The sequence below is a fragment of the Eptesicus fuscus genome, chromosome 6 (assembly GCF_027574615.1).
Source record: "Eptesicus fuscus isolate TK198812 chromosome 6, DD_ASM_mEF_20220401, whole genome shotgun sequence".
Taxonomy (NCBI): Eukaryota; Metazoa; Chordata; class Mammalia; order Chiroptera; family Vespertilionidae; genus Eptesicus; species Eptesicus fuscus.
In genome coordinates this window covers 49,366,091-49,392,220 of record NC_072478.1, presented here as the reverse complement: position 1 = coordinate 49,392,220, position 26,130 = coordinate 49,366,091, and the positions used below count along the sequence as shown (strand labels likewise).

The 26,130-nt window shown below is 38.8% G+C and overlaps 1 protein-coding gene and 2 non-coding genes across 5 annotated transcripts; all 3 read right to left on the bottom strand.

Annotated features, from left to right (window-relative positions):
- Positions 1–723: 723 nt before the first annotated feature.
- On the bottom strand, positions 724–16,891 carry PLRG1 (pleiotropic regulator 1). 3 transcript variants are annotated; one of them, XM_008144185.3, is made up of 15 exons: positions 16,787–16,891; positions 14,907–15,013; positions 13,336–13,478; positions 12,595–12,648; positions 11,572–11,665; positions 11,296–11,362; positions 10,122–10,223; positions 8,357–8,449; positions 5,421–5,570; positions 4,847–4,948; positions 4,215–4,317; positions 3,252–3,360; positions 2,180–2,319; positions 1,494–1,687; positions 724–935 (listed from the first exon to the last, which is right to left on the bottom strand). In XM_008144185.3, exons 1-15 carry the CDS (start codon positions 16,793–16,795, stop codon positions 876–878), a joined length of 1,527 nt encoding a protein of 508 aa, XP_008142407.1. In that variant the 5' UTR covers positions 16,796–16,891; the 3' UTR covers positions 724–875. The 3 variants fall into 3 exon arrangements, with proteins under 3 accessions (XP_008142407.1, XP_054573650.1, XP_054573651.1); XM_054717675.1 differs by lacking the exon at positions 16,787–16,891 and adding an exon at positions 16,130–16,153; XM_054717676.1 differs by lacking the exons at positions 2,180–2,319; positions 3,252–3,360.
- Positions 5,043–5,112, bottom strand: LOC114233449 (small nucleolar RNA U2-30). Its single transcript, XR_003619590.1, has one exon. It is a non-coding gene; the product is annotated as a small nucleolar RNA U2-30 (small nucleolar RNA).
- On the bottom strand, positions 5,281–5,360 carry LOC114233450 (small nucleolar RNA U2-19). Its single transcript, XR_003619591.2, has one exon. It is a non-coding gene; the product is annotated as a small nucleolar RNA U2-19 (small nucleolar RNA).
- Positions 16,892–26,130: the final 9,239 nt, after the last annotated feature.

Here is a 26,130-nt window from a genome sequence, read left to right as displayed (position 1 = left end):
ATCAGTGTAGGACCAAGAGTCACAAAACTACCAGTGGAATCAATGTATCTAATTTAAATTAAAACTTCAAATTCTTTAATCCCAAAATATCAGCTTAAAGAATTCAAACAAACCACCACCAACTGCTTCCCTCAAAACAAGTCCTATTATAGCAGGCAATTTGGTAAGTTAAAAAAAAAGTCTTTTAATAAAATTGACAAAATATTCTATCTTTAGAATCTATACTAATAAAAGGGTAATATGCTAATTAGACCGGGAGACCTTCCAGACAAAGCTAGGTGGCAGGGCCAAGGCAGAGGTGGTTAGGGGCAAACAGGCCAGGAGGGGAGGGCAGTGGGGGTGATCAGGCCGGCGGGGGGGGTGGGGGGAGGCAGTTGAGGACAAGCAGGCTGGCAGGCAGAATGTTTAGGGGTGATCAAGCAGGCAGGCAGGTGAGCGGTTAGGAGCCAGCGGTCCCGGATTGCTAGAAGCATGTCCGACTGCCGGTTTAGGCCTGATCCCTGGATTGGGCCTAAACTGGCAGTTGGACATCCCCCGAGGGGTCCTAGATTGGATAGGGTGCAGGCCAGGCTGAGGGACACCCCCCCCCACCACCATGCACGAATTTCGTGCACCAGGCCACTAGTAGTTATATAATAGTTGTAGTCAACAAACCAGCATATGCTTGCTATCTGCATCTTCCTAGGACCTCAAATTGTTTATTTTAGAAATAAAAACATGGCGAGGGGGAGACAGTACATTTTATTGTAAAATATGAAGCAGCAATGATTTGAACATGTTTGAGTTTCTGCTAGCCAGAGCATAAAATGACTGGATATCCACCAAGCTAAAAACAAAACAAACAAAAAAAAAAACGCCACGAAGACAAGGTCACATTAAAATCTCTTTCTCTTGATAATTTCTGGTTTCCAGCTGACTGGATGAGTTTCTTCTGTCTAAAAATAGAAAAGTAGTAAGAAAATAAAGTATTAGTTTTCTTCATATTTAGTAACTTCCTTCCTAACAAAAATAAGGTATCTATTCTACATTATATTACTTGGCATTATAAATTTAAGTTATTTAACAATTTCAGGAACAGTTGACAAGCTTTTGGGATTATCTGAATCTAATAAAGAATGAGTGGATTCACTACAAATCCAGTTTATGTTTTTTCATCTCAAATAAAATTGCTATGTAGATACTCTAGTAACAACAAAGCTGATGATTCTAGAATTCATTTGCATAGCAATCTATTTGCTGTTGTTCTTATTGCAACATTTGCCTGGTAACTGTAATAAGAAAAGTTGGAATAAAATTAAAACAATGTATGGATTCATTGGCATCAATAAGACCAATATAGAAAGCTATGAGCTGACACTACTCCAGATGACAAATACTTTAACGCTATAAAGATTATTTTCTCTTCTGATAATTTCAAACTTTAAAATGAGAATATACTTGCAAAACTGGTAGAGTTGAATTACTTTAACATGTACGTGAAACTGAGAACTTACTGCTGTATCATCTTCTCTGTACACTTTAATAGTTTTATCAGCTTCAGCCGTTAGTAACCGACTTTCAGACTGATCAAAAGCACAAGCAAATATTCCTGATTCACTGTCCAAAGACCCAGGCTGCACAGCTGCATGAACTCTCTGGAAATTGTAGCCAGTTCTCCAATCCCAAAGATGCATGGTTCCATTGTCAGCTTAAAGGGAAATAGCTAGTTAAGTTGGGTACCTCTTCAACAATTCAGCTTGGCAAGCATTAAGCATGAACCATTAGCTGAGCACAATGGCAATAACTATAGTTATAAAGATATATAGACAAAGGCACTCAAGCTTCTCTTAATATTGGTTTGTTCACTTTCATTTGTGCTTAATTCAGAATTTATTACAGACCTCAAAAAGCACCACAAAATGACATCCAATTCCAGAATATGAAACCAAACTTTAGGTGATTCCCAGCATAAATCCCAAACTTAGATTTATCACGTGGAAACTCAGAGAAGGCTGAACTACGAAATATGCTACATGTATTATGAATATGCATGAACACACATATAAACATTCAAATATACATTAGGCAAGATCTGCTATAATATTTAGGTGTGAGGGCTTAGAAATTTTACAAATATTTCCTCATTCACTAAAACAAACAATGACAGACTAAAACAAATTTATCATAAAAATCTTTTTACCTCCAGATACGAGTACTCCATCAGAATTTACTGTCAATGTGTTAATAATAGCATTATGACCAGAAAGATTTTGAATGAAACTTCCATCAGGGAATTTCCATTGTTTTATGTTATCTGGAGAACCAGATGCAAATGTGTAACTGAAATAAGATTAAAAACAGCAACAAAGTAAACCAAGTAAAAAAATAAAATGGTAGTCAAGATGCTTATTATGTTGTTGTATTTAGCATGTGTATTCAGTGATCTATGTAGTGTTAGCCAAATATTATTGTCATACCAAGAGGTAAAAGTAGCAAGACATTTATTCCAAGTTAAGTCAGATTTTCAAATTATTTTAAATGTGTTTTGAGGCCTAGATTAATGTTTTATTCTCCTCTCATTTCCCACAATGACCTGTACTGAGCTAGAGCAATAAATGTGAAAACCCCTAAATTCACAAAAAGGGCAAGGGGTTGTGCAACTATTTTGGAGGGACAGGGGGATAAGAGGACAACTCAAGGAAAGAAACAGAGGGGAAGAGGAAGAGAGAAAGGGAGTAAAGCACACAGGGAAAGGAAAAAAGTAGAAGAGAGGGGATGGGGGGACAAAAAGGGAGAGGAAAGAGAGAAAACACATGAATATGGCCAGAAAAATGTCAGGGTAATGTGATATAACAAATAATAGCTTGGGATATTATGCTCCACCTCTTTAGATACCCTGACTATAATGTTCATTGTTCCTACCTTTTTTTCATATGTATATTAACTTCCCCCTTAAGAACTAAACTATTCTGTGTATATCTCAGTGTACAATAAACAACACTTATGTCCAAAACATTAAATCTAGCTACTCTTAGCTTCTATTTTGACATCCAGTTTTTAAATATGACTTATTCATATTGTTTCATTTGACATTATCATTATTTACCATGTAGAAAACCTCATCTCATATAGGGCATGAAGCAAAATACCACATAAGGAAAAGGCCTGTAAATGAGTGTCTAAATGACTACTAAGTAGTACTAAAGTTGGTATTCTTGTACTATACTAAAAACTGAAGGAAGGAGAGAAACTCATTAGGAAAACACACTTACTGTCTTGGATGTAACACCACAGCTCTCACTGATTTTTTGTGATTTGTTAATGTGACTCTAGTTTTTCCAGCCACCAAATCCCATAATCGTATTGTAGTATCATGGCTTCCTGTAATGAAAATACGTATCCCCAAAACACAGATCAGGAAAAAAGAATGCAAAACTATAATAAAATATGAAGTGTTCTCTCATAGACACATACATACTAAATGAAAGTCATATAAACTCTTGGCTAGTTGCTTTGTACTTCCAAAATTTTAGGCTGGTTTTAAATTTAATTCTTAAAAAAAATGTAGACCTGGCCCACATGACTCAATGGATAGAGCGCTGGCCAGTGCACAGAAGGATCGCAGGTTAGATTCCCAGTCAAGGGCGGGTTCTACCCCAACCCCCGTTAGGCACATGTGGGAATCAACCAAATGATGTCTCTCTCACATTAATGTTTCTCTCTCTACCTCCCTCTCCCCATCTCTCCCTTCCTCCCTCCCTTAGACTCTCATAAAATCAATGGAAAATTATGCTTGGGTGAGGATTAACAACAACAAAAATGTAATACATGCTTGATGCGCTGTCAACTGAACAGCTTGAACAAATGCCAATAACAGATAAAACACGTACGTGATGTTATCCCCTAGTGGAGGGGGAGAAAAAAATTCAAATGGTATTTTAGTTAATATGTTCTAAAGATTACTGACGTCAGGGTATCTTGTCTTCTAATTTTAATTTTCTAAACCAGTAATTCTGATGCTAGTCAGACATTACGTAAGACTGTGTAAGACATAGTCTATGATATGTAAAAGGTCTGACATGATAACAGAATAAAATATTACTACAATAAATTTCAAATGCACACAGAAACACAGTATACACAATACAAAGCGAGAGTCACAGCAAGTATGAAAAATACATATACAATAATGTGTTGATATGAATACATGGTAAACTTGAAAGTATCAATTTTACCAGTAATAATTTGTGGTTCTGCAGCTTGACACCTCACTGTAGCAACTGCATTTGTATGTCCAGATAATGTATGTACACTGGCTTTAGTTCTCACATCCCAAATCTATAAAAAAAAAAAAACAAACACACACACACAATAGACATACTGTCAAAGAGAATAGGTATTCATAACTCAGGCAGGCAACTGAATAAACTCAAGGTTGGGAATTTAATACGTAACAGTGCCTGAATATAAAGAAAGCCTTAATGAGAGAGAATAATCTCGAAGCTGGCTGGGAGCTACAGATAGGAGACAGCTGATGCGGGGGGTGGGAGAGGGGAGCTAAAAGCGTAGGAGACTGAAAGTGTAAGAATAGGTATAATGGAACTACTAAATGAAACCTGCGATGGCAGAACGGATTGTGAGTGTCCCATTTCAGAGGGAGGGCATTCCTAATAAGCTTGGTGAGGCCACAGAACTGAAGATGAAAGTGTAAAAACAAGCCAGGAAACAGAGGGACTAGGTTATTGGTGGGTCAAAGTAACTATCTTCAATTCTTTACCAAACAATATATGACTCCAATACCAAATATGTATGGTATAAGATGCAATCAATGTATTTAAAGATAAACACCAAGATCTGTTCCATTTACCCGTGCAGTTGAATCACGACTACAGGTTACCAGCACATCAATTGTTGGGTGCAAATCCAAACCATACACTGCACTCAGATGTCCATGATAGTGCCTTATAACCTACAAATATAGCAGGAAAGTTAAAATTTCTATAATTAGAAAGAAAAACTGTGGCTCATAATATGTGTTTTTATTTGTTTCTTCAATTCAAGTCTGAGCTCAGGTCAAGTGTAGAAACCTTCATAATTACAAAGGTCAGTAATCAAACCTTTTCATCATTGCTCAGAACTGATCAGCCTTTCAAACACATATGTCCCTACCTCCCCACCCCAATCTCATTCATCCATCAGCAAGTCCTCAGTTACCCACTGTCACCTTAACACACACACACACACACACACACACACACACACACACACACTTATTGTTTTAAATTACTTTATACTTTTGCTTCTCAGAACTAGAGAGATCATGCATCAGGTGGACTGGAAGGTCTTCTGATGCTCAGATTTGGCTATTTTCATCATTGATCCACTTCAGTAGGAGCAGATCTCAGAGAATCACTGTTTTCAATACTTCTATCCGAGCTTACCTTATTATATTCAAGATCCCAGCATTTGACCTGTTTGTCTTCTCCACAGGAAAACAGGTATGGGCTCCTCGCGCTTACTATCACACCACGAACTGTACTAATGTGCCCAGTTAATGACAGTTTTAATTTGCCACTAGCCAAGTCCCAGATCTGCAATCAAAGAATATTTCATTTTTCTCCTTGCTGGTTATCCCAAAACAAAATTTTAAGATCCTGATATTAAAATTAAGTCTTCAAAATGTGAAAGATATGAAAAATGTTTTTTTTTTTTTTATTTGCCAAAACTCCTCCCCCCCACCACCAAAAATAAAAGCAGGGGGGAAATCGGAATTAAAAGGCATGCTCAAACTGGGAAAATATTGGTAACAGATGACAAAAAGTTAATATTCTTTATATAGAATGGACATCGTTGTTAACACAAGTATGAATGTTATGGTATGAAATTAGCCAAGGATGGCAACAACTTAAAAAAAAACCCTAAGGAGTCTGGCTGCAGTAGCTCAATTGGTTGAGCATTGTCCTGTGCACTGAAAAGTTCCAGGTTCCATTCCTGATCAGGGCACAGACCTGGGTTTTGGGTTTGATCCCGGTTGGCGGGCTCACCAAGGGCAACCTATCGATGTGCCATTGATGTTTCTCTCTCTCCCTCTAAGCATATCCTCAGGTGAGGATTAAAAATAAAACAAAAAACAACCCCCAAGGAAACTAAGTGTTCATTAACTGGTACATGCATAAAGAGAATGTCGCATATATACTACAATGGAATATTATCTTGCCACCTGTGACAACATGAATTGTCCTTAAGGGCATTATGCTATACAAAATAAGTCAAAGAAAAGACAACTAGAACATGATCTCACTTATATGCAGAATCTATAACAGAAACAAAAACCTGAAAACTAAGTTCATAGATACAGAGAACAGATTGGTGCTGCCAGAAGCCAGGGTGAAGGATGGATAAAACGGGTGAAGGGAGTGAAAGGGTACAAAGTTCCAGTTACAAATTAGTAAGTTATGGGGATGTCATTAATATATGCATGTTGACTGGTTAGTACTGGACTGCATACTTGAAAGCTGCTGAGAGTACATCTTAAAAGTTCTCATCACAAGAAAAAACAAACTTGTAACTATGTACCACAACAGATGTTAACTAGACTTTTTGGTGATCATATCACAGTATAAACAAATAGCGAATCATTATGTTGTACACCCAAAACTAACCTAATATTATATGTCAATTACAACTCAATAAAGTAAATATTTTAAAAACCCTGAAAGTAATTTTATAAGGTATCAAAAAATTGGTCCTCACTAAAAATTCTGTATGAACAATTTTTGAAATATTGGATAACTGAAGCACAGTAACCTCCATCTTGGGTAAAAACTGCTGTTTAAAATTTTAACCCTGCTATTCTGGCTTCTGTAAACATTTGCTTGCTTAAATAATAGGGAAAATAAGACTACTCCCATTCCAGAGAGGCCATAAACTATGCCCAGACAGAGTTGTTAGTGCTGGTGCCAGGCCAGGCCTTGAGATATGATCTCACAGCCCATCCCAGCACACAGGACTTTTTCTCAGAAGGTCCAGAAGTCTAATTCCAAATTTGGAAAACAAAGAGTTGAAAACATATAAATAAGGGAGACTTCCACCATATTGGGCCCCAGAATTTGAGAAGTAAGTTTTCCTCTGGGCCCGCTAGTGCTAGCGAACAGGACTCCAAATAAGTTTGGCTTATTGGTTAAGGCAGTGGTCAGCAAACTGCGGCTCTGTTGACTAATGAGTTTGCCGACCACTCCTAGGGAAAAACATTTAAAAAACATTTTAATAATGTACTAATGTGTTTAACCTGAAGTCAAAACTTCTGGGTAAGGGTAATGCCTTACGCAGTGGTCGGCAAACTCATTAGTCAACAGAGCGGCAAACCTCGACTGCGGTTCGCAAGCCGCAGTTTGCCGACCACTGGGTTAAGGCATCTTCTGATTTACAATATAACATAACCATTTCTGCTTATCATATGAGTAGAAATTTTTAAACATACACAATCAATAGGCTGACAAGAATCCTCTCATACACTGTAAGCATCAATTAACCATTTTAGAAAATAATTTGTGCTTTGGGTGCCAACTTCAAAAACATTTGACCCATTAATTTCATTTCCGAGAACTGAAAATAACTTAAAAACAGAAAAGGCTGGCCATGGCTGGGTAGCTCACCCGTTATGCTAAGGTTGCGGGTTTGATCCCCAGTCAGGACACATAGAAGAATCAATCATTGAATGAATAAATAAGTGGAACAACAAATCTGTTTCTCTCTCTCTACCCCTGAAATCAATAAATATAAAAAAATTGAAAGAAAATTGATTATAGGATACATAAATGATATACTTCCACGGAACCATTTAAAAAGATGTTAGCTTTTTCACAGAAATATGCCTTTGATATAATGTTAAGTGCAAAAAGTAAGGTTGAAAATTACATTACGAAGCATGATTTTTAAAAGATACACATACATACACAAAGGAAAAAACTCAGAAGAAAATGCACTGATACATATGCACAGAAATAAAAACTAAAGAGAAATTCATTCAAATACTTGACAGTGGTAGGATTATATATGGGCCTATGTTCTTTTATACTTCTCTGTACTTTTCATATTTTTTATAGATGATCATACTTTAATTTTATAACCAGAAAAGAAAAAACTTAAATATCAAGGAATTTGTGGTAGGTAGTCAGCACATTCTGTTTGGAAAAAACTGTTGTTTAAATACCACTTTCCAAACACATGGAACTTTTAACTGGTATAGACAGTAAGTTTTACTTCATACTCAGGTCTAAGAAGTCAGAGGAACTACAAGAGCAATTCTCACCTCAGGAAATAATTTAAAACATTTTAAATGTACATGGAAAATACAAAGCTGTTCTATCCTTATTACCTTTATAGTTCTGTCAGCAGATCCAGTAACAAACCACTGATTTCCAGGTTCTACAGCAATACATCGAACCCAGCCAAGATGCCCACTGATCACCTGTATTCAGAATGTAGAATGGGTAGACACATAAGTTAAAGGTTATTCAATTTCATCTAATTACATGTAAGTTAAAGTTCATTCAAATTTAAATTGACCTCCAACATCGTCAAATGATCCTATATAATAAAAGCCTAATATGCTAAGTGTCTGCCCGTCTAGTTGGCCGTTCAACCAATCAAAGCGTAATATGCTAATGATATGCTAAGGCCACTCAACTGCTTGCTATGATGTGCACTGACCACCAGGGGGCAGACAGTTGACTGGCTGACCAGTCCCCATGACATGCACTGACCAGCAGGGGGCAGACACTCCGACCAGTATGTTAGCTTGCTGCTGGGGTCCAGCTGATCGGGACTGATCAAGATGGGCTGGACACACCCTGGAGCCCTCCCACAGCCCCTCCCCAGCTGGCCAACCTCCCATGTCCCTCTCCAGCCCTGATCATGCACCAATGGGGTCCCTTGGCCTGGCCTGTGCCCTCTCGCAATCTGGGACCCCTCAGAGGATATTAGAGCCAGTTTTGGCCTAATGGCAGAACAACTGGTCACTATGACACGCACTGACCACCAAGGGGCAGACGCTCAATGCAGGAGCTGTCCCTGGTGATCAATGTGTTCCCACAGGGGGAGCACTGCTCAGCCAGAAGCCGGGCTCATGGCTGGTGAGTGCAGCAGCGGTGGCAGGAGCCTCTCACCGCAGCAGTGCTAAGGATGTCCGACTGACAGGCCTAAGCCATCAGTCAGACATCCCCCAAGGGCTCCCGGACTGCAAGAGGGTGCAGGTCAGCTGAAAATCCCCCTCCAGTGCACGATTTTCCTGCACCGGGCCTCTAGTAAGATTTTAAGATTATTTGACAATTAGAGTTTTGAATGATATTAAGTATTAAATTACCTTCAATCAATGAATGAATGCACAAACTATGGTATAGCTATACAATGGAATACTACTCAGCAATAGAAAGGAATGTATTACTACTTGCAACAATTTGGATGAATCTCAAGGCATTAAGCTAAGTGAAGAAAGTCCCAAAGGGAACACATTGAATGATTCCATTTATGTGACGTAGTTGAAAAGACACAGTGATGGAAAACAAATGGTTGCCAGGGTTGGGGAAGGGTGTGGATATAAAAAATGGAACTTCTATATCCTGATTATGGTAGTGGCTACCCAAATCTAGTATAGCTATTAAATTTATTAGCTCTGTATACCAAAAGAAAATCTATTTTACTGTATGGTATTCTGAAAAGTAAAGTATAACATACTTAAATTATAAATAACTGCAATTTCCCTACTATATACATTTTATTTTTACATTTTAAATCATTTTAATTTACTATAATTTAAAAGATAATCAGTAGAGCAAAAGAAATGTACTAAAATACAGTTTTTCCCCTTGAGCTTCATATTAAATACCTCAAGCACATTGCTAAATTTATTTCGCCTGCTCTCCACATTTAGTAGCTTTCTATCAATATTTTATACAAAATACAAGTCCGCTTTCCAAGATATTTTTTAAGATAGTGCCTAAGCCCCTTCCACCAACCAACCTCAGATCACTTTACCAGTTCGCATTTTCATTCCTTTTCCTCCTTATTCTATTCGTAGCTCTTATCAAGTGGAAAGTAGTGATCACGTTTCCTGTAGTGGAATAATATACAGATTCACTCACCCTGTAGAGTTTCCATGGTGGGTGCCACTGGGGTTTTGGCATTGTCGGGGCCTTCTTTGCCATGAGTGCAGAGTTCTTGGCATTGCCACCCTCCATAACAGCCTAGGTGTGGAACAGATTACATTATTATTAAAGATATCACACTTAAGTTTTCATGTTATCAAAAATGGAAATATGAAGAGGGGATTTATAAAAGTTTTCTCAGAAATGGAAATTCAAAGAGGGAATTTTTGAAAGCAGCTCCCTACACCCCATGAAGAGAAAGGGCAGCTAAAAATGTTTGCATAGCTAGAAAATGAGTCAAAGATTTCTAATAAAAACTGTATTTTATATATGTTAATTTAAAAAAGCAATTTAAAAATCGGAGAGGCAGAACATTGAAGTTACGAGCATATATCACTGTGCATAAGTTCAAAACCCAGCTCTACCAATTAATAGCTGATTGACCTTGGGTAAAAATTATGCAACCTATGTGCCTCCTTTTTAAAGTGACTATAGTGGATTAATGCCATTGCCCTTCATTGTCATATTTTAACATCAATGATTTAATATTGCAATGAAGACACTGATAGGTCCTTCTATCTCCCCCTCAAATATTTCCATACTCTTTTTAAAAGGCATTCTAGCTAATATGCAATCTACTGTTACAGTATCCATTTATTGAGAAATACTTAAGCCCATAAAGTTCCAACCATCAAGAAGCTAACATGACTTCCTCCAAAGGAGGCAGAAAGCCTGAGCAGAGACCTGCGAATGGAGACTAAAAACAGGATGTGTTGGGAGGACTACAAACCCATTCACTTCATAAAGTCAAACCAAGTGCATAATATGTGAAGAAGTAAAGCTGACACTTATTTCCAGTGACAGCACGTTTTCAGGTAGTCTTTCTCTAACCACTTCTACCAATAAAAACATACTAATACAAGTCTCAGAATAAAATTTCTTGTATTTTAAATAGTGGATAATAAAGAGCAATGTCACATTATCTTCACCAAAATAAATATAAATAACAATGTGTAAGCAGACACAGAGTTAACACAATTTTAAATTCTAAAAAATATGTCAATTCACTAGCAACTTAAATTTTGGGGAAACTTAAATAGAATAAAGGAAAATTAGGCAACATTTCCCAAAAGGTAGACACCTCAGTGTGATCTGACACAGAGAAACTTACCAAAGTCATCCCTGCAGGCTGCGAACGGTCAGAGCCTACAGCAGGTGCAGCACGATTGGCATCAACCCTGAGGCAAAAATATCAGATTCTAAGAACTTAATTCCTCCCATCACATGTTCTGTAGAATGAACTTTATTATGTTAAATTTTTGTAAGCACTGATAAAGAAAAATGACCTGTAATACACTTATAAACAAACAATTTAAAAAATGAGGAAAACAATGTGAACAGTGAACTATGCTTGCAAAACCCTTATAATGAGAAGCGTATCTCATACCTGGCTTGAGAAGAAGGTAATGCTACAGCTAAGGACTGTGCAGCTGATTCACTTGGCATTCTTTGGATCTTAGTATCTGCTGTTAAAGCAACCCCTGTTAAAATTTTAAAAACACACAGAAAAAACCTGTTAGTAGCTATCTTTGTTTTTATTCACATGCATTTAAAATAAAACACTGGAGGAAACCATACCAAAAAGGTAACAGTGATTATCTTCACGTGATGATATTTCAAAAAATGATTACGTTTTGTATGTCCTTTGTCACTAACTTTTTACCACAAATATTGCCTAACAATATATAACTCAAATTTAATTTAATCTCAAGCAGTTTGGTATCAGCAAGTCCAAGACAGTAAAGTTAAATTTCTATAATCTTGGGATATTTCCATCAGATATAAAAATTAAGCAGTTCCCTAAATATTAACAGAATGTTTTGAAGAGTAAATGTATAACATACAACAAGAAGCAGAAATTCTCCTATCCTTTCAATATAGTGAATTCTGTACTCTAAAATTACTAGAACCTAAATATACGATTTTTTATCTTCTACCCCGTTATACCGGCCCTTCCATTTGTGTGCCAATTCCTCCATACGCACACACCAGGAAACATTTCTATCATAGCTGCTTCTATACTAACGCTTCTAGTATCGTTTTTATAAGCTTAGTGATACTTATGTCTGCCTAAACTTCCAAATAAACTTGTCTTAGTCTGGAGCAGTCTTATTGTCTTTGAATTCCTAGGATAGTGCATAAAAAAATATAGGTGCTTAACCATTTGCACGCCATAAGCGTCGATAGACATAAGTGGCAGACCTTAAATTAAATTCAAAATACTGTGGCAGTTAACTGGCTAAATATGTTTGCCAAATAAATGCTTGTGATACTAAGTACTAGTTCATTATCATCTAAAAAGTTATGCCTGGCTATTGAGCTTATTTTATAGGCTATGGGAATCATATTATTAACTCGTTCACAGAAATATATGTGACAGTAAGACTTTTTCAATATGTAGCTCACTTACCAGGTCCTGGTGGATAGGGATGTGTACCTGTCACCAAATATTCAACTTCTTGTCCTGAGAGAGAAAGAGGGAGAGATATAGGTACAGAGATTTATCAATGGCAAAATTTATCTTATGTACTAGTATCACCTCTTTTAATGAATTGAATATTAAATTATCAACCAGATTTCTAAATATTTCACAACTAAACCCAAGCCTCAGACTAAGATAAGTTGATCATTTTTGTTTTGACTTCTAAAGATCACGTATATAGTGATTTCCTTGACCATTTGCTAACATGTTAAGAAAGTTGTGCATTTACCATAAAGCAATGGTGTGTAGCGATCATCCTATAAAGTAATAGTCCACTCTGGTTTTTCTTCTAAGCAAATGGTTTCCCTGGGGGATCTTGGATTATCTTTATTCACTACAATTTCAGTACTTAATGTCATCTTTCTGAAAAAGAGATAGACAGTCTCCCCACATACTAAGAATTTTTCCTTTCATCTCCATCATGACCTTCTCCATATCCTAAGAATTTCTGCTATCATTATACTACCACTTTCCCATTTCCTACAGAAAAAAATCTACCAACCAATAATCTCACTTACTACTCCAATAGGGAAATCAATACAGGTATAGGTGTTAAAGAGGGTTTGGCTCTAATTAGTCCTCCCAGGAGGGGTACTAATAACAGATTTCATGTATCTATTTTTAAAATTCATATATAAGTCCTTACATTTCTGACAATGCCATACTCACCTTGATTTGCAGGATATTGTTTATGACCATATGAATCTGATGCATTCTGAGGACCCTTCTCTTTAAAATTTTCTTTCGAAGTAGGCATGTGCAACACAGGACCATACTCATTCCGTAGCTTGACTGCCATTTTTCGTTTGTGACTATTTTAAAAAGTTATAAGCATAAGAATGTATCTTTAAGTACTTTAAATATATCCCCCAATATAAACACATTCACAGACAGTCAGAAAACAAGTACTTAATATAGCTTATTAGGTTTGCCTAGTCATGTAGAAAGTTTCTATAAAAATTTTAAAGTAAAACTACACTTTAAAATGTTCAAAATTTCCAAGTTCATTTCCCCCTTTTTAAAAAACGTTTTTATTAATTTTAGGAGAGAGATGAAGCGAGAGAGAGAAAAAAACACTGATGCGAGAGAAAAACATCGATTGGTTGTCTTCTGTACGTAGCCTGACCTGGGACGGAACCCAAAACCTGGACATGTACCCTGAGCAGGAATCGAACCAGCAATCTGTTGGTGTATGGGACGATGTTCAACCAACTGAGCCACACCAGCCAGGGCTCATTTCCACAGTTTAATTCACAATCCACCACATAGAATCCATCTAAATATTGTTATCGTTTGTAAATCAATGATTCATGAGGTATCAAGGATCTGATTTTAAAATATATAGAAACTAAAACATCTTTTAGAAAAACCTGGAAGTCAATATATTTTCCTTCCAATGTCTAAATATAAAAATAGAGTAAAAGTTTTCTAGTAACCTTTACTGGATATATCGAAAAAAGTTAGAACTAATCAAAGTACTTAGTTCAATCATTATTTTTAAATTGTACCTATATTACTTTTAAAAATAGTCCACGTTAGCCCTGGCATTGTTCAATGCATGAGGAGGTTGCCCGTTTAATTCCCAGTCAAGGGCACATGCCCAGGTTATGGGTGCGTGCATATCGATGTTTCTCTCTCTTTCCCCTTTCCCTTCCTCTCTTTCTAGAAAAAAAAAAAAAAATCAAAAAACTATTATTTAAAAAAAAATTACACTTTACAAATTAAATATAAATGCTTGTTTGAGTTATTAAGCAGATTTTAAAAGAAGGGTAAATGGCAAAAGAGGTAAAAAGAGGAATGCTGCACATAATGTAAATCCCAGACTGGAGCTGGACATGTAGAACCAAAATATGCTACCAAAAATCTTCATCATACTAGTAAGAAAAAGATGGGAGTAAAAGTACTGGCTAGGTACAGTTCAGCTCAGCAAGGCTCTGAGAGCAGTGGGAGAGAAGCTGAAAGCATTCAAAATGACTGATTATAAAATATAACACATAAAAGGGTCTCTCCTAATTACTGAGTATTTATAAAATGCAATTAATTAATTAATGTACAAGATAAGGCAAAAAAAAAAAAAGTCAGATCAGCTTAAATTATGCCCTAACACTACTCGTTACTGAATAGATCACTTATGTCTGTAGTGTCACTCACTAAACTTTAAAGGCTCCCCTCTCCCTGCTCTCTTCCCCCAATATTAGAAATTTAACTAGTCTAGCAATTAAAAAGGAAACTATACCTACCTCTCTTCATCCAAAGGCACAGGTTTTCCATTGTCAGCTACAAACATGTCATGGGTCCTCTTCAATGACCTGAACACCAGTGTATGCACAGAATGTTTCTGTACCTCCTAGAAAGAAAAAGTGTAATTACATGTCTAGCTACAAATTACACATATCAAACCTAAATTAAAATCAAATTAGTTATAACATGTTTAAAAATGTAAAAAAGTTTGCACCTCTCACCACAGCTATTTATAGCAAGCTATGGCAGTCAAGTTCAGATAAAAAGATGGAGCTCCTCTTTGGCTAGAGCCCCAAGTTGACCAAGTGAGTGATGCTTAAAATTAGTCATCCTATCCTCCTATATAATAAAAGGGTAGTATGCAAATCAACTGAACAGAGACCGATGGTCGCTATGATGCGCACTGACCACCAGGGGGCACACGCTCAACACAGGAGCTGCCCCCTGGTGGTCAGTGCGCTCCCATAGGCAGGTCACCGCTGGCAAGTGCAGCAGCAGTGGCGGGAGGCAGGGAGTCTCCTGCCTCCATGGCAGTGGCAGCACTAAGGATGTCTGACTGCAGGCTTAGGCCCGCTGTGGGCCTAAGCCGGCAGTCCAACGTCCCCCAAGGGCTCCCAGACTGCGAAAGGGCGCAGGCCGGGCTGGGGGACCCTCACCCCCCAACCCCCAATCACAAATGTTGTGCATCAGGGTCTCTAGTTTATTCAATAAAAATGTACTGAGAGCTACTACTATATGTCTGGTAGGTACTGTGCTAGGAGCTAACAATAGCATGATGAAAAGACAGTCTGGCCCCCGTGCTCAAGACAAATAAAAATAAGCAAAACAACCCAACATTTTAATAAGTACTATGAAGGAAACACGCAAGGGACCAGAAAATGGAGCAAGAACTTAGGATATGATAAAAGATCTCTCTGAAGTGGTATTTAAGCAGAAAGGAAGTTAGCCTTGCACAGAAAAAAGGTAAAAAACAACCCAGGCAGAGAGAAAAATGCCATGAACAAAGGTGTTCAGTAATGCAAATAATGCCAGGAGCTGCACAATAGTTACATATATTCAATGAGAGGGTGAGTTGGGATGCAAGATAAGGTTGCAAGGGTGGACAGACCAGGTGCAGGTTAGGTGATTTATTTTTTAAAGACCATTGCAACCGTCTGTATTTTCGCTCCGATAACAAAAGGCTAGTAAAGGGTTTTAAGCAAGAAAAGCAGGACCAACTTACATTTTAAAACGTATTGGTTGGGGAGAAGGGGAGCTGTAACAAAAATGGAAACAAAGGAGACCAGCTGAGAGCTAATTCACCTGTCCAGGTGAAAGATGATGTTGGTATGAATTAAGGCGATGGCAGTGGGTATGGACAAAAGTCAAGAAACAGTTCTGAGAAAACAGGGGCGAGGCTTGCCAACAGAATGATTGTTCCAGCTAGGGAAAGATGCACAAATTCGAGAATGGCAGATTGTCCTGGGGGAACCGCTGGAGTAAGAGACACAGTGAACACCACCAGAGAAGACCACCCGTCTCATGGGACACAGAATCACTGACACGACCCCGCGGGCGCCGAATACCAGCGGTCGGACGTGGACAGAAGGCCCGCCCCCGAACACAGTGCCCACCACCAGTGCCCCAGGGCCAACTAAGGGCTGCAGGCGTGATCTCAGGCTTCCCGCTCGGACGCAACCTCCGACCCGTGCCCTCATCCAGCCTCTCTCCCTCCAGAAAACCTTGAGACACCCGGCCGCGGCCAAACAAGCCTCCCTCGAAGCCTCCCTCGCAGCCTCCACTCGCCCTAGAGTCGCACCACACTCGACCCCCCACGCCCGCCGCCAGCGAAAAGCAGCCCCAGTATTTCAAATACTCCAGCACCCAAGCGTCACTCTACCTCGACCATGATGCCGCCGTGTATTCCGTGGCTCCGGCAGCAAAGACACTAAACATCAAGGTAGAAACAGGCGCCACCACGGTGCAGCCTCTTCCGGAACCTGGGGCCCTGACGCCGGATGTGACGTAGCTCCGCACAGCGCGCGCTGGCCCGCCGCAGGCGGCCCGGGCTCGGGGGCGGGCCTTCCTCTTCCCGGCCTCCTCTGGGGCGGAGTCCCGCGTCTGAGGAGCCCAGGCTCCTGGAACGCGTGCGCTTCTAGGAATGAAGAAAAATGGGGTGGAATTGCGCGTTTGCAAACTTGAATAGACGAACATTTCACTGGCCTGGCCTTTTTCTTAACCTAATCAGTTCCACTGACCTTGTCCCCAGGGCATACTGAGTATACTTTGAGAGGGAGGAAAAATTTATTAAAAGTATAGCAATGTGAACTGATTATATCATTTAGAAATTCGTTAATTTTTAATTAATTAAATCCATTAAGCCGAAAACGGTTTGGCTCAGTGGATAGAGCGTCGGGCCTGCGGACTGAAAGGTCCCAGGTTCGATTCCGGTCAAGGGCATGTGCATTGGTTCCGGGCACATCCCCAGTAGGGGGCGTGTAGGGGGCGAGCAGGAGGCAGCTGATGTTTCTCTCTCATCGATGTTTCTAACTCTCTGTCCCTCTCCCTTCCTCTCTGTAAAAAAATCAATAAAAATCAATAAATTAAATAAACCCATTAAATGCAATCACTCTGAATTTGAGTGTGAGTTGTGAGGAGAACTAATTTTCTCTGACAATGGTCACTGATGGTAGGGCTTACAAGGAAATGCCATAATTCTAAAATACATGCTGTGCTAGATTTCATATTATAATTATAAAGACGGTAATAACTATACAATAGAACATGATTTTAAATGGCAATAAAGTTATAGAAATGTAAGCAAGATTCTAATATACCTGGAAATATAATAGTCTATTAGGTCTATTAGCTTGTTAATTTTCCTCTCCCCCTCAAAAAAAAAATGTATAAATCCAGACTCATGAAAACATTGTAATGATTTTGGTAATTTGGACTAGATTGTGCTCCAAATTTTAAAAAGCTCTTGAATTCACAGAATTATACACTTGAAAGTTTTAGAGCTCAGTAACTCTGTTATCTAGCTCAGGGATCCATGAATTACCTATATTGTATGCAAATTTTGTGTTAATAAGAACCTAAATTTTGTCCTGGTGAGAGCGGGGATCTATAGATTTCTTTGGATTTTTAAAAGGATCTAGGACCAGATTGAGAATCCCTGTCCCAGCCGACCCGAGGGTGTCTTATTTGAACAGTAGGGGTCGCTGCTGCTCTTCATAAGGGGAGGAGGATTTTTCCCTAAAACTGATGGGAATAACTTAAATGTAAACATTATGTCTGTTCCCGTCAAACCAATAATACAAATTTAAAGGAAGGCCTCCCTTCTTTGGTTAAGCTACTTTTTAAAAAACTCACTAATACTGAGATATATTTATTCTCTTTCAAATGTGTGTCCTTTGCCTTTGAAAAATGGTAGGAAATCACGAGAGTAGATTTCATTGTCCATTTTTATACGCATTTTATTGTTTTTTTATATGAAGCTTTTTCTCATTTTTATGCTCATAAAGATGATAAATATTATTTCTTCTTCCTTAATCACAAATCTTAACCACCCCGGTTCGTGTGGCTCAGTTGGTCAGTCGTCAAAAAGTTGGTCTGCCCTGGCATCTACTGTGGGCTGGATTCTGAGGTAGGGGGCATGCCAGAGGCAGCCAATCAATGTTTTGCTCTCACATTGATGTTTCTCTCTCTCCCTCTCTCTCAATTTAAAAATCTTTATCAAACACTACTCTAATTATGCACAATATTCTTAGAGTTGTTTGGTTCAATGTCTTTTTTCACATTTTTTTTTAGATTTATAATTCCTCACTAATTCAAAAGGAAGGAATGGTGAAAGTTTTCATTTCTTTTGGGATCCTGAGGTCAGAAACAAAAAAAGAATACTTGGGCCCTAACTGGTTTGGTTCAGTGGATAGAGCGTCTGCCTGTGGACTGAGGGGTGCCAGGTTCGATTCTGGTCAAGGGCATGTACCTTGGTGGTGGGCACATCCCCAGTGGGGGGTGTGCAGGAGGCAGCTGACCCATGTTTCTCTATCATCGATGTTTCTAACTCTATCCCTCTCCCTTCCTCTCTGTAAAAAATCAATAAAATATATTTTTTTAAAAAGAGAATACTTGGACAGTCTGTCTTTCTAATCATAGTAAATTTTAAGAATTTTTTTCCAGTTATGGATGAATATTAAAAACATTCTCATTAGCCAGCCACAAAACTAGAATTTCCACTATCACCATTATTATCCACACTTACTTTTTTTCTGAAAGTACTAATCATGCAGTTGTATGAAAAATGAAATAAGTGGTGAAATAATGAAGCAAAGCTATTTGTCTTTGCAAATGGTATAATTTTATGCCTGAAAAAAAAAAGGAATCAACTGGAGAAACTGTTGGAAACAATAAGAAAACTCACTAAGGTATCTGAGTACAAAAATAATATTCAGAAATCACAAGCTTTCATATACGTAGTTAAAAATATAATGGAGACAACCATCTTATAATAGCATTAAATGAAAAATGTGCAAGATAGATTTTAAAAACTTAAGGGACATTAAAAAATATTTGAATAAATGAAAATGAATACTTTATTATTGGATAGAAAGTTTCAAAATAATAAATATGTCTATTGTGCCATTAATCTAATCCTGAGAGCATTCTACAGAAAATATTGTTAATTTAATTCAAGAAATAATTATGAATGAAAAAAATTTTAATATCAATAAGACACTCCAAAATAAAATAAATGTTTTTATTTTCTACAGTTACACTGTTGGTACTGGATACTTAAGTATAAAAACTTTTAATGATTTATTGTTTGAAAATACAGCTTATTTTCCGAATGTGCAATTTATACTATAAAAAATAATCTGATTCCTAAAAATTTGATCTTAATTTTCCCTTTGGATTAGTTTAACAAACCTTAGAAGCCATCTCAGCCTAACTAACAGGGCATGGGTACTATTAGGAGGACATCAGGTGTCTCACAAAAGAATGAAATGATCAAGTTTAGAAGTTTGGGTTATTTCCGCTGCTGGGGTTGGTAGCCTTTCTCTCTAGAATGCTGCCATGAATATGATTGGGTAAGAGATTAGGGGATCACAATATTAACAGGACCACTGGAGCCCCATACCTGCATTTTAGGGGTCATTCCCACAGAAGGGGAAAGAACTCCAACAGGTGCTCATTACAACTTTGTGGTCTTGAGTCCCAATGTGACAGAAGCAGGAGAGCATCCCTGCATGTTCTCTAGTTCCTGTGATTGGCATTGGCTTGAAGAAGAAAATATCCCATTTTTCCCATATAGCCATGCTCTGTAGCAATCGGTTCCCTTAAGAAAAACAAAGTGGCATCTTCCAAGTCAATAGAGGGAGACTCTCCGTAAGAGACAGAACTAGCTAACCCCATCTCACCTTCCCTGCTTTCCCATTGTGGATGGCTAACCAATTACAACTGTCACCACCACACTGGTCTCTCAGGCTTGCCCATCAAAGCTCTGGTCCAAACAGGCCTCCAGCTCTTTAGTATTATTTTCCCCTTGGGGAGTGGTTTCTAAACTGTAGCTCAGGATACAACAAGAAAAGTACACACAGAATCTAACAATGATTTATTATAGTTTCTCAAAAGCTATGCCTATTTAGAAAGAAACAGCATTTTATTTTATTCACTCAATTATTCACTTATTCATACACTCAGATCTTCTTCAACAGATATTTATCAAATATCTTCCATGTGTCAGAGGTATATGATATAAACAGTACAGTCATTCAAACCACATGTTTCAAGTCCAAAATCATTTTCCATTTATATCTCTTTTCCCTCTGAAGGAGGTTATATCCCTAAGTTACTGTTCTCAAAGCATCATCTGTCCCTGTCTGAGGCACTGTGCATCTTATAAGTAGTTTTCATTTTGTCTTCCCCTTGTGGGGAGCTTAAAAAATAATACTTTCCCCCCCACCTGCCTTCTAAATGCTTTTAGCTGGGCTAATAAGTTAACAGAGACAGATTACCAGGGAGAAATAAATTTTAATACATAACCATGAAAATTCCTAAAGACAGTGAGTCAAAATTGGGTGTATATGTCATTTTGGACAAAGGAGAAAAAAGGGAAATGGGATTTTAGGTTTCAAAAATGAAGGTGGACAATGTACACGTAACTGAGGAAGAGTAGGACACACATGTCAAGCAAGTTTTTGCTTCAGTGGGACAAGGGTGATCTAGCTACCAGTCCCTGCTTGGTGCCTTCCTAGCTACCATACTTAATTCAACTTAGGCGAAGGTGAAAAAGCTAAGCTTTCCATCTGAATCTGTTGAGAAGAAAAGGGGGAGGGTTAAAGGTTGTTTTTTTGTGTGCGTGTGTGTTTTTATGAGTCTCTTTTTCTTTAATAACCAGATTAAAATCACTATCCAAACATGCAGATTTAGAGTGCCAAAACTTTGGTGCCCTTCTCCATGTAGACATAAAACTTCATGAGAATTGGGTGCAAGTCTCTCCTGGTCACCAAAGTATCCTTGGCCCCTAGCACACTACCTGGCCACAAAGTTGGTGCTGTACATGATGGACACAAATTGCCTTGTGCTCTATAAACTGGGCCTGGCATGAATTGTAAAACTATCAAGAGCAAGTGCACCTAGGCCCGGGTGAGCCCAAGTGGCCCTGGGTCTGGGAGAGGCCAAGCGTCCCTGGGTCCGGGTGAGACCATGCGTCCCTGGATCTGGATGAGGCCTCGTGCACCTAGGCCCGGGTGAGCCCAAGTGGCCCTGGGTCTGGGAGTGGCCAAACGTTCCTGGGTCTGGGTGAGACCATGTGTCCCTGGATCCGGATGAGGCCTTGTGCAACTAAGCCCGGGTGAGGCCACGTGCCCCTGGGTCTGGGAGAGGCCAAGCGTCCCTGGGTACGGGTGAAGCCAGATCCTGGGTCCGGGTGAGGCCGTGCGCCCCTGGATCCATCCGGGTGAGGCTGGGTCCCAGGCCCGGGTGAGACCACGCGCCCCTTGGGTATGGGTGAGGCCACGTGCCCATTAGTCCGGGTGACGCCGTGCCCCTGGGTTCGGCCGAGACCAAACCAGAGGGAGTCGGACCTCCATTACCACCATTTGTCCACCATCCAGAGCTGAGGGGTCAGTGCTGACATGTACACATAAGGAACTACTGGACATCGAAATTGGGTCTCAAAAGAACTGTTGGTCCAGGGGGAAGCTCGCTACAGATTGATTCATTTGCCTGTCAGCATAAATATTATTGCTCGTCTCACATTCAGTTCTTATTAGTATATATCTAGTGACATTTGATCTCATTCATCTAGAGGAAATGATGAACAACATAGACTGAGGAACAAGAACAGAACCAGAATCAAGGAGGCATCGATCGGACTATCGGGCCTCAGAGGGAGGATAGGGGAGGGTAGGGAGAGGGTGGGGGGAGGGGGAGAGTTCAACCAAAGGACCTGTATGCATGCATATAAGCCTATCCAACGGTTAAGTTCAACAGGGGATTGGGGCATGCGTGGGGAGAGGGGTGGGATGGGAATGGGGGGATGAGGACAAATATGTGACACCTTAATCAATAAAGAAATTTAAAAAAAAAAAAAAAAAAAGAGCAAGTGCATTGACAATCAGTGCCCACAAATCTGCCCTTCGTGCCAGAGAGCTGCTGGGCAGGACGAGTGATGTTTTCTGTCACTGGTTTACTGCCCTTGACTTACGTAATAGTATCAGCGAATATGAAGAACACTGCACTCTTGACCTGAAATCATAACTGAACAAATAGTACTCCCTTGCTCCTCCACCAATGGCATCAACATTTGAAAGAAATTAAGTATTTTAGTTAAGCAAGATCTCTGCAAATATATTCCTTATCTTTGAAAACATGGTAATGTACTTTATAATATTAGGCAGTTTCGTGTATTAGTGTAGCTGTCTATAACTCTACAGGAAAACAATATCTAACAAGGACTAGAATGAAAGAAACTCATAGTTATTATCACTGTATCAGGCATGCCTCTCATACAGACAGGAATATCCACACCCACACCCTTATAGAAAAAGTGAAAATGTAAGTGGAAGTAAAGGCTAAGAATGTGTGTGCCAGGATGAGACACTGTAGCCCCAAGACAATGAGCTAGCCAAAGCAACAACAACCAAAGCAAAAAGATACATGTACATTCTTTATAATGTTTGTATTTGTTGGGCAATATGGTGTAATGGGCACAGAGCGAGGACTGGAGGGACAGACAGACCTGGGTCAAGTCCTGGTTCTAGTACTTACTACCTGTTTGCCTTGGGTAGTTTACTTAACTTCTCCTAGCCTCAATTTCATCATCGGTATGAACCTTAGTGGTTCCAAGAATTAAATCAGATAAGTGATGATCAGCACTTGGTCTCTGAGGCATGTTTCAATGAAGCCTAGTGCACTCATCCATTCTGCAATGTTTTATTGAATGCCTGTTTGGCTCACCAATGTATCCCCTTTCTTCCCACCTTTTTACTGGTAATGGCAAGAAGGCCAGTCAGAGTAGAAAAAAGTGGGAATGCAAAGGATTTTCATTTTAATGTTGTACAAGATTTTGTAAGATACTAGAAGAAACTTAAATTAAACTTCTGGAAATTAAATAATGCTTTCATTGCTAGTTGATGAAATGTAAATATGTGAAAATAAAGTAATAGGATTATGTCACCTCAAAAGAAAAAAATATGTTTTAGTCTTCTTTACAGTCTTATTTTATTTATTTTTATTGAGATACAATTGATATATAATAGTCTTTTTTCAATCAGCAAGAATCTGTTACCATTAAAATAAAACCCTGCCTAGATTAACATAAACTTTTCCTCAGTTACATTTTGAAAGAAAATATTCTTGCATCTCATTTTAATTAATACACACATACCCACATTTGCTTCTTCAGTCAGATTATATATTCCTTCTAAGAAAAGTTAAAACTAAACTAGTTTTAAAGTACAGATAACAAATGGGACACAAATATAAAAATCCAATAAATTATTTTACTTAATTTAAACATAATACTTTGTTTCTAAAAATCTGAAGTCAAAGGAATTTGGGGAAGCAACCTATGTTACCAAGAGGAGAAAGAAATTTAGTGCGTCTCATACCATTATCAAGAGTTCACTTCAGAGCATTGTTTAAAACATACTCTCCTGGTCCAAACCTGTTATGTACACTAATAAAAGAGAAAAATGCAAATTGACTACCTCTGTGATACCCACCAGCCAATCAGGAGTGAATATGCAAATTAACCCAACAAAATGGCAGGTTAATTTGCATGCACAGGCATGCAGCGAAGACTGAAGACTCTGCCTGAGCAAAGACTGAAGTATGAAGGCTCCACTGTGGCCGGAGCCAAGCCTGAAGACTAAAGGCTTGGTTCCGCTGTGGCCCGGGTCCTGGGTGCCAGAGGAAAACTGGTGCCAGCAGCCAGGGGAAGGTAGGCCTATTGCACGAATCTTCATGCAATGGGTCTCTAGTCTTTTTAATAAAATCACTTAAAAATTTTAGTAAGACTGTTTCACATTCTGTACAAAAACATCCAGAAAATGCTACAAAGCAGTGTACTTTCTGGGATATGTGTTGTTGATTTTGGTTTCCCTATTGTTTCTTGTAGAAGTTGTTAATCCTAATTGCAACAAACAAATAAGATGAGAGAGATGGATTTGGTGGCTTATAAGAAATAATGAAAAGAAATGGGACACAGTTAGTGTTTCTGCATCTATTTCAAATAGATGCATGAAGGCTTCACTGGTGTTAAAATAATGTTGTTTTTGTAAGTACAATCCTACATAATAAAAGGGTAATATGTAAATTATTATCACTCCGCTACACCCACGTTTGGGCCAGCGGGAGGCACAGGGGGCGGGACTCAGGGTGGCCGGGGTGGCCGATTAGGCTGGTGGGATGCTGAGTTCGCTTCGCCAGCGGCGGCATGAGCTCAGCGTCTGCGCCATGGCTGTGCTGTGGCACAGAAGGGGCCTTTGGGGCAGCGAGCCCACGTCCTGCTGCGGACCATCAAAAGCGGGGAACGAAAGCGGGGGAGCTGGCTGACTGTCTGCTCCAGCACCAGGCTTTTTGAAAGCCTCCACGGCGACGGAGGCTTTCGAAAGGCCTGGTGCACCAGCGGACAGACAGCCAGCTCCCCCGCGATCGAAAGCGGGGAGCTGTGTTTCCGCTCCGGCACCAGCGGGACCCCCCTGCCATCAAAAGCAGGGAGCGGGCTGCTAGCAGTGTCCACGGGGCGTGGTAGGCTTTGCGGGGCAGTGGATATGGCCTGGATGGCAGGTTAGGCCTAGGGGACCCTACACGTGCATGATTTAATCATGCACTGGGCCTCTAGTATAATATAAAATTAAAAATATATATAATATAATATAACTAAAATGTCAAATATTTATCTAGTCACTGTAATAATGATTTTGATCTGGGTATCTGTACTCTACTAATTATTTTAATAATGTTTAGAATTTGTTGAATACTTTAATTTATATTAAAGGACAAAATATGAAATGTGGCCAGAGCAAAAAAATAAGACAAAACATTTTTTAAAAATTTTAATCCTCACCTAAAGGCATGTTTTTATTGATTTTTAGAGAGAGAGGAAAAGAGTGAGAGAGAGGAACATTGATCAGTTACTTCACTTTTGCATCCCAACCCAGGCTTAAATCCTGGTATGTGCCCTGACTGGAATTGAACCATGACCTCCTGGTTCATAAATCAATGCTCAATTACTGAGCCGTGCTGATCGGGCAAGACATTTCTTTTTGATGTTTGTCTTTCGGAGCATAATGTATGAATTGTAATTTTTTTGTTCTGATAATGTTTATTAATAAACACATGGTGATATAATATTATTCTTGATTTTAGTGGCTTCTTTTAAAACTGAATTACATTATTTCTTCAAAACATAAAAATTTTTGTTATACCTTTAGTGAGCTCACAATGGTAGTGTATGCCTTGTGAGTAGGTCTAGTTGTTTGTGCTTGGATTAAAAATATTTTTTCCTCACACATTAATTTACAGGAAATGTGATACACATCTCTTTTAGGAGTGTCCTAATTTCCCATCATATTGTCCAATTAAATGAATTGAGGAACTTTGGTATTTCTAAATTTGGTCAACAGAGAATAGTTGAATGACGAGTAAATAAGTCTTGCTGGGAAGATGTTGCTTAAGTAGTAAAATGGTTCAGCCAACAAATGTGCAAAAAAATTAAATATTAACTAAGGAAGG

Bases quoted from the DNA above. Each gene is read 5' to 3' on its own strand.
- PLRG1 (XM_008144185.3), bottom strand. The intron at 12,649-13,335 runs GTGAGTATGGCA...TTTCTCTCTCAG, and splicing joins ACAATATCCTGCAAATCAAG to GACAAGAAGTTGAATATTTG. The intron at 11,363-11,571 runs GTATGAGATACG...TTTTTGCCTCAG, and splicing joins TTACCTTCTTCTCAAGCCAG to GGTTGATGCCAATCGTGCTG.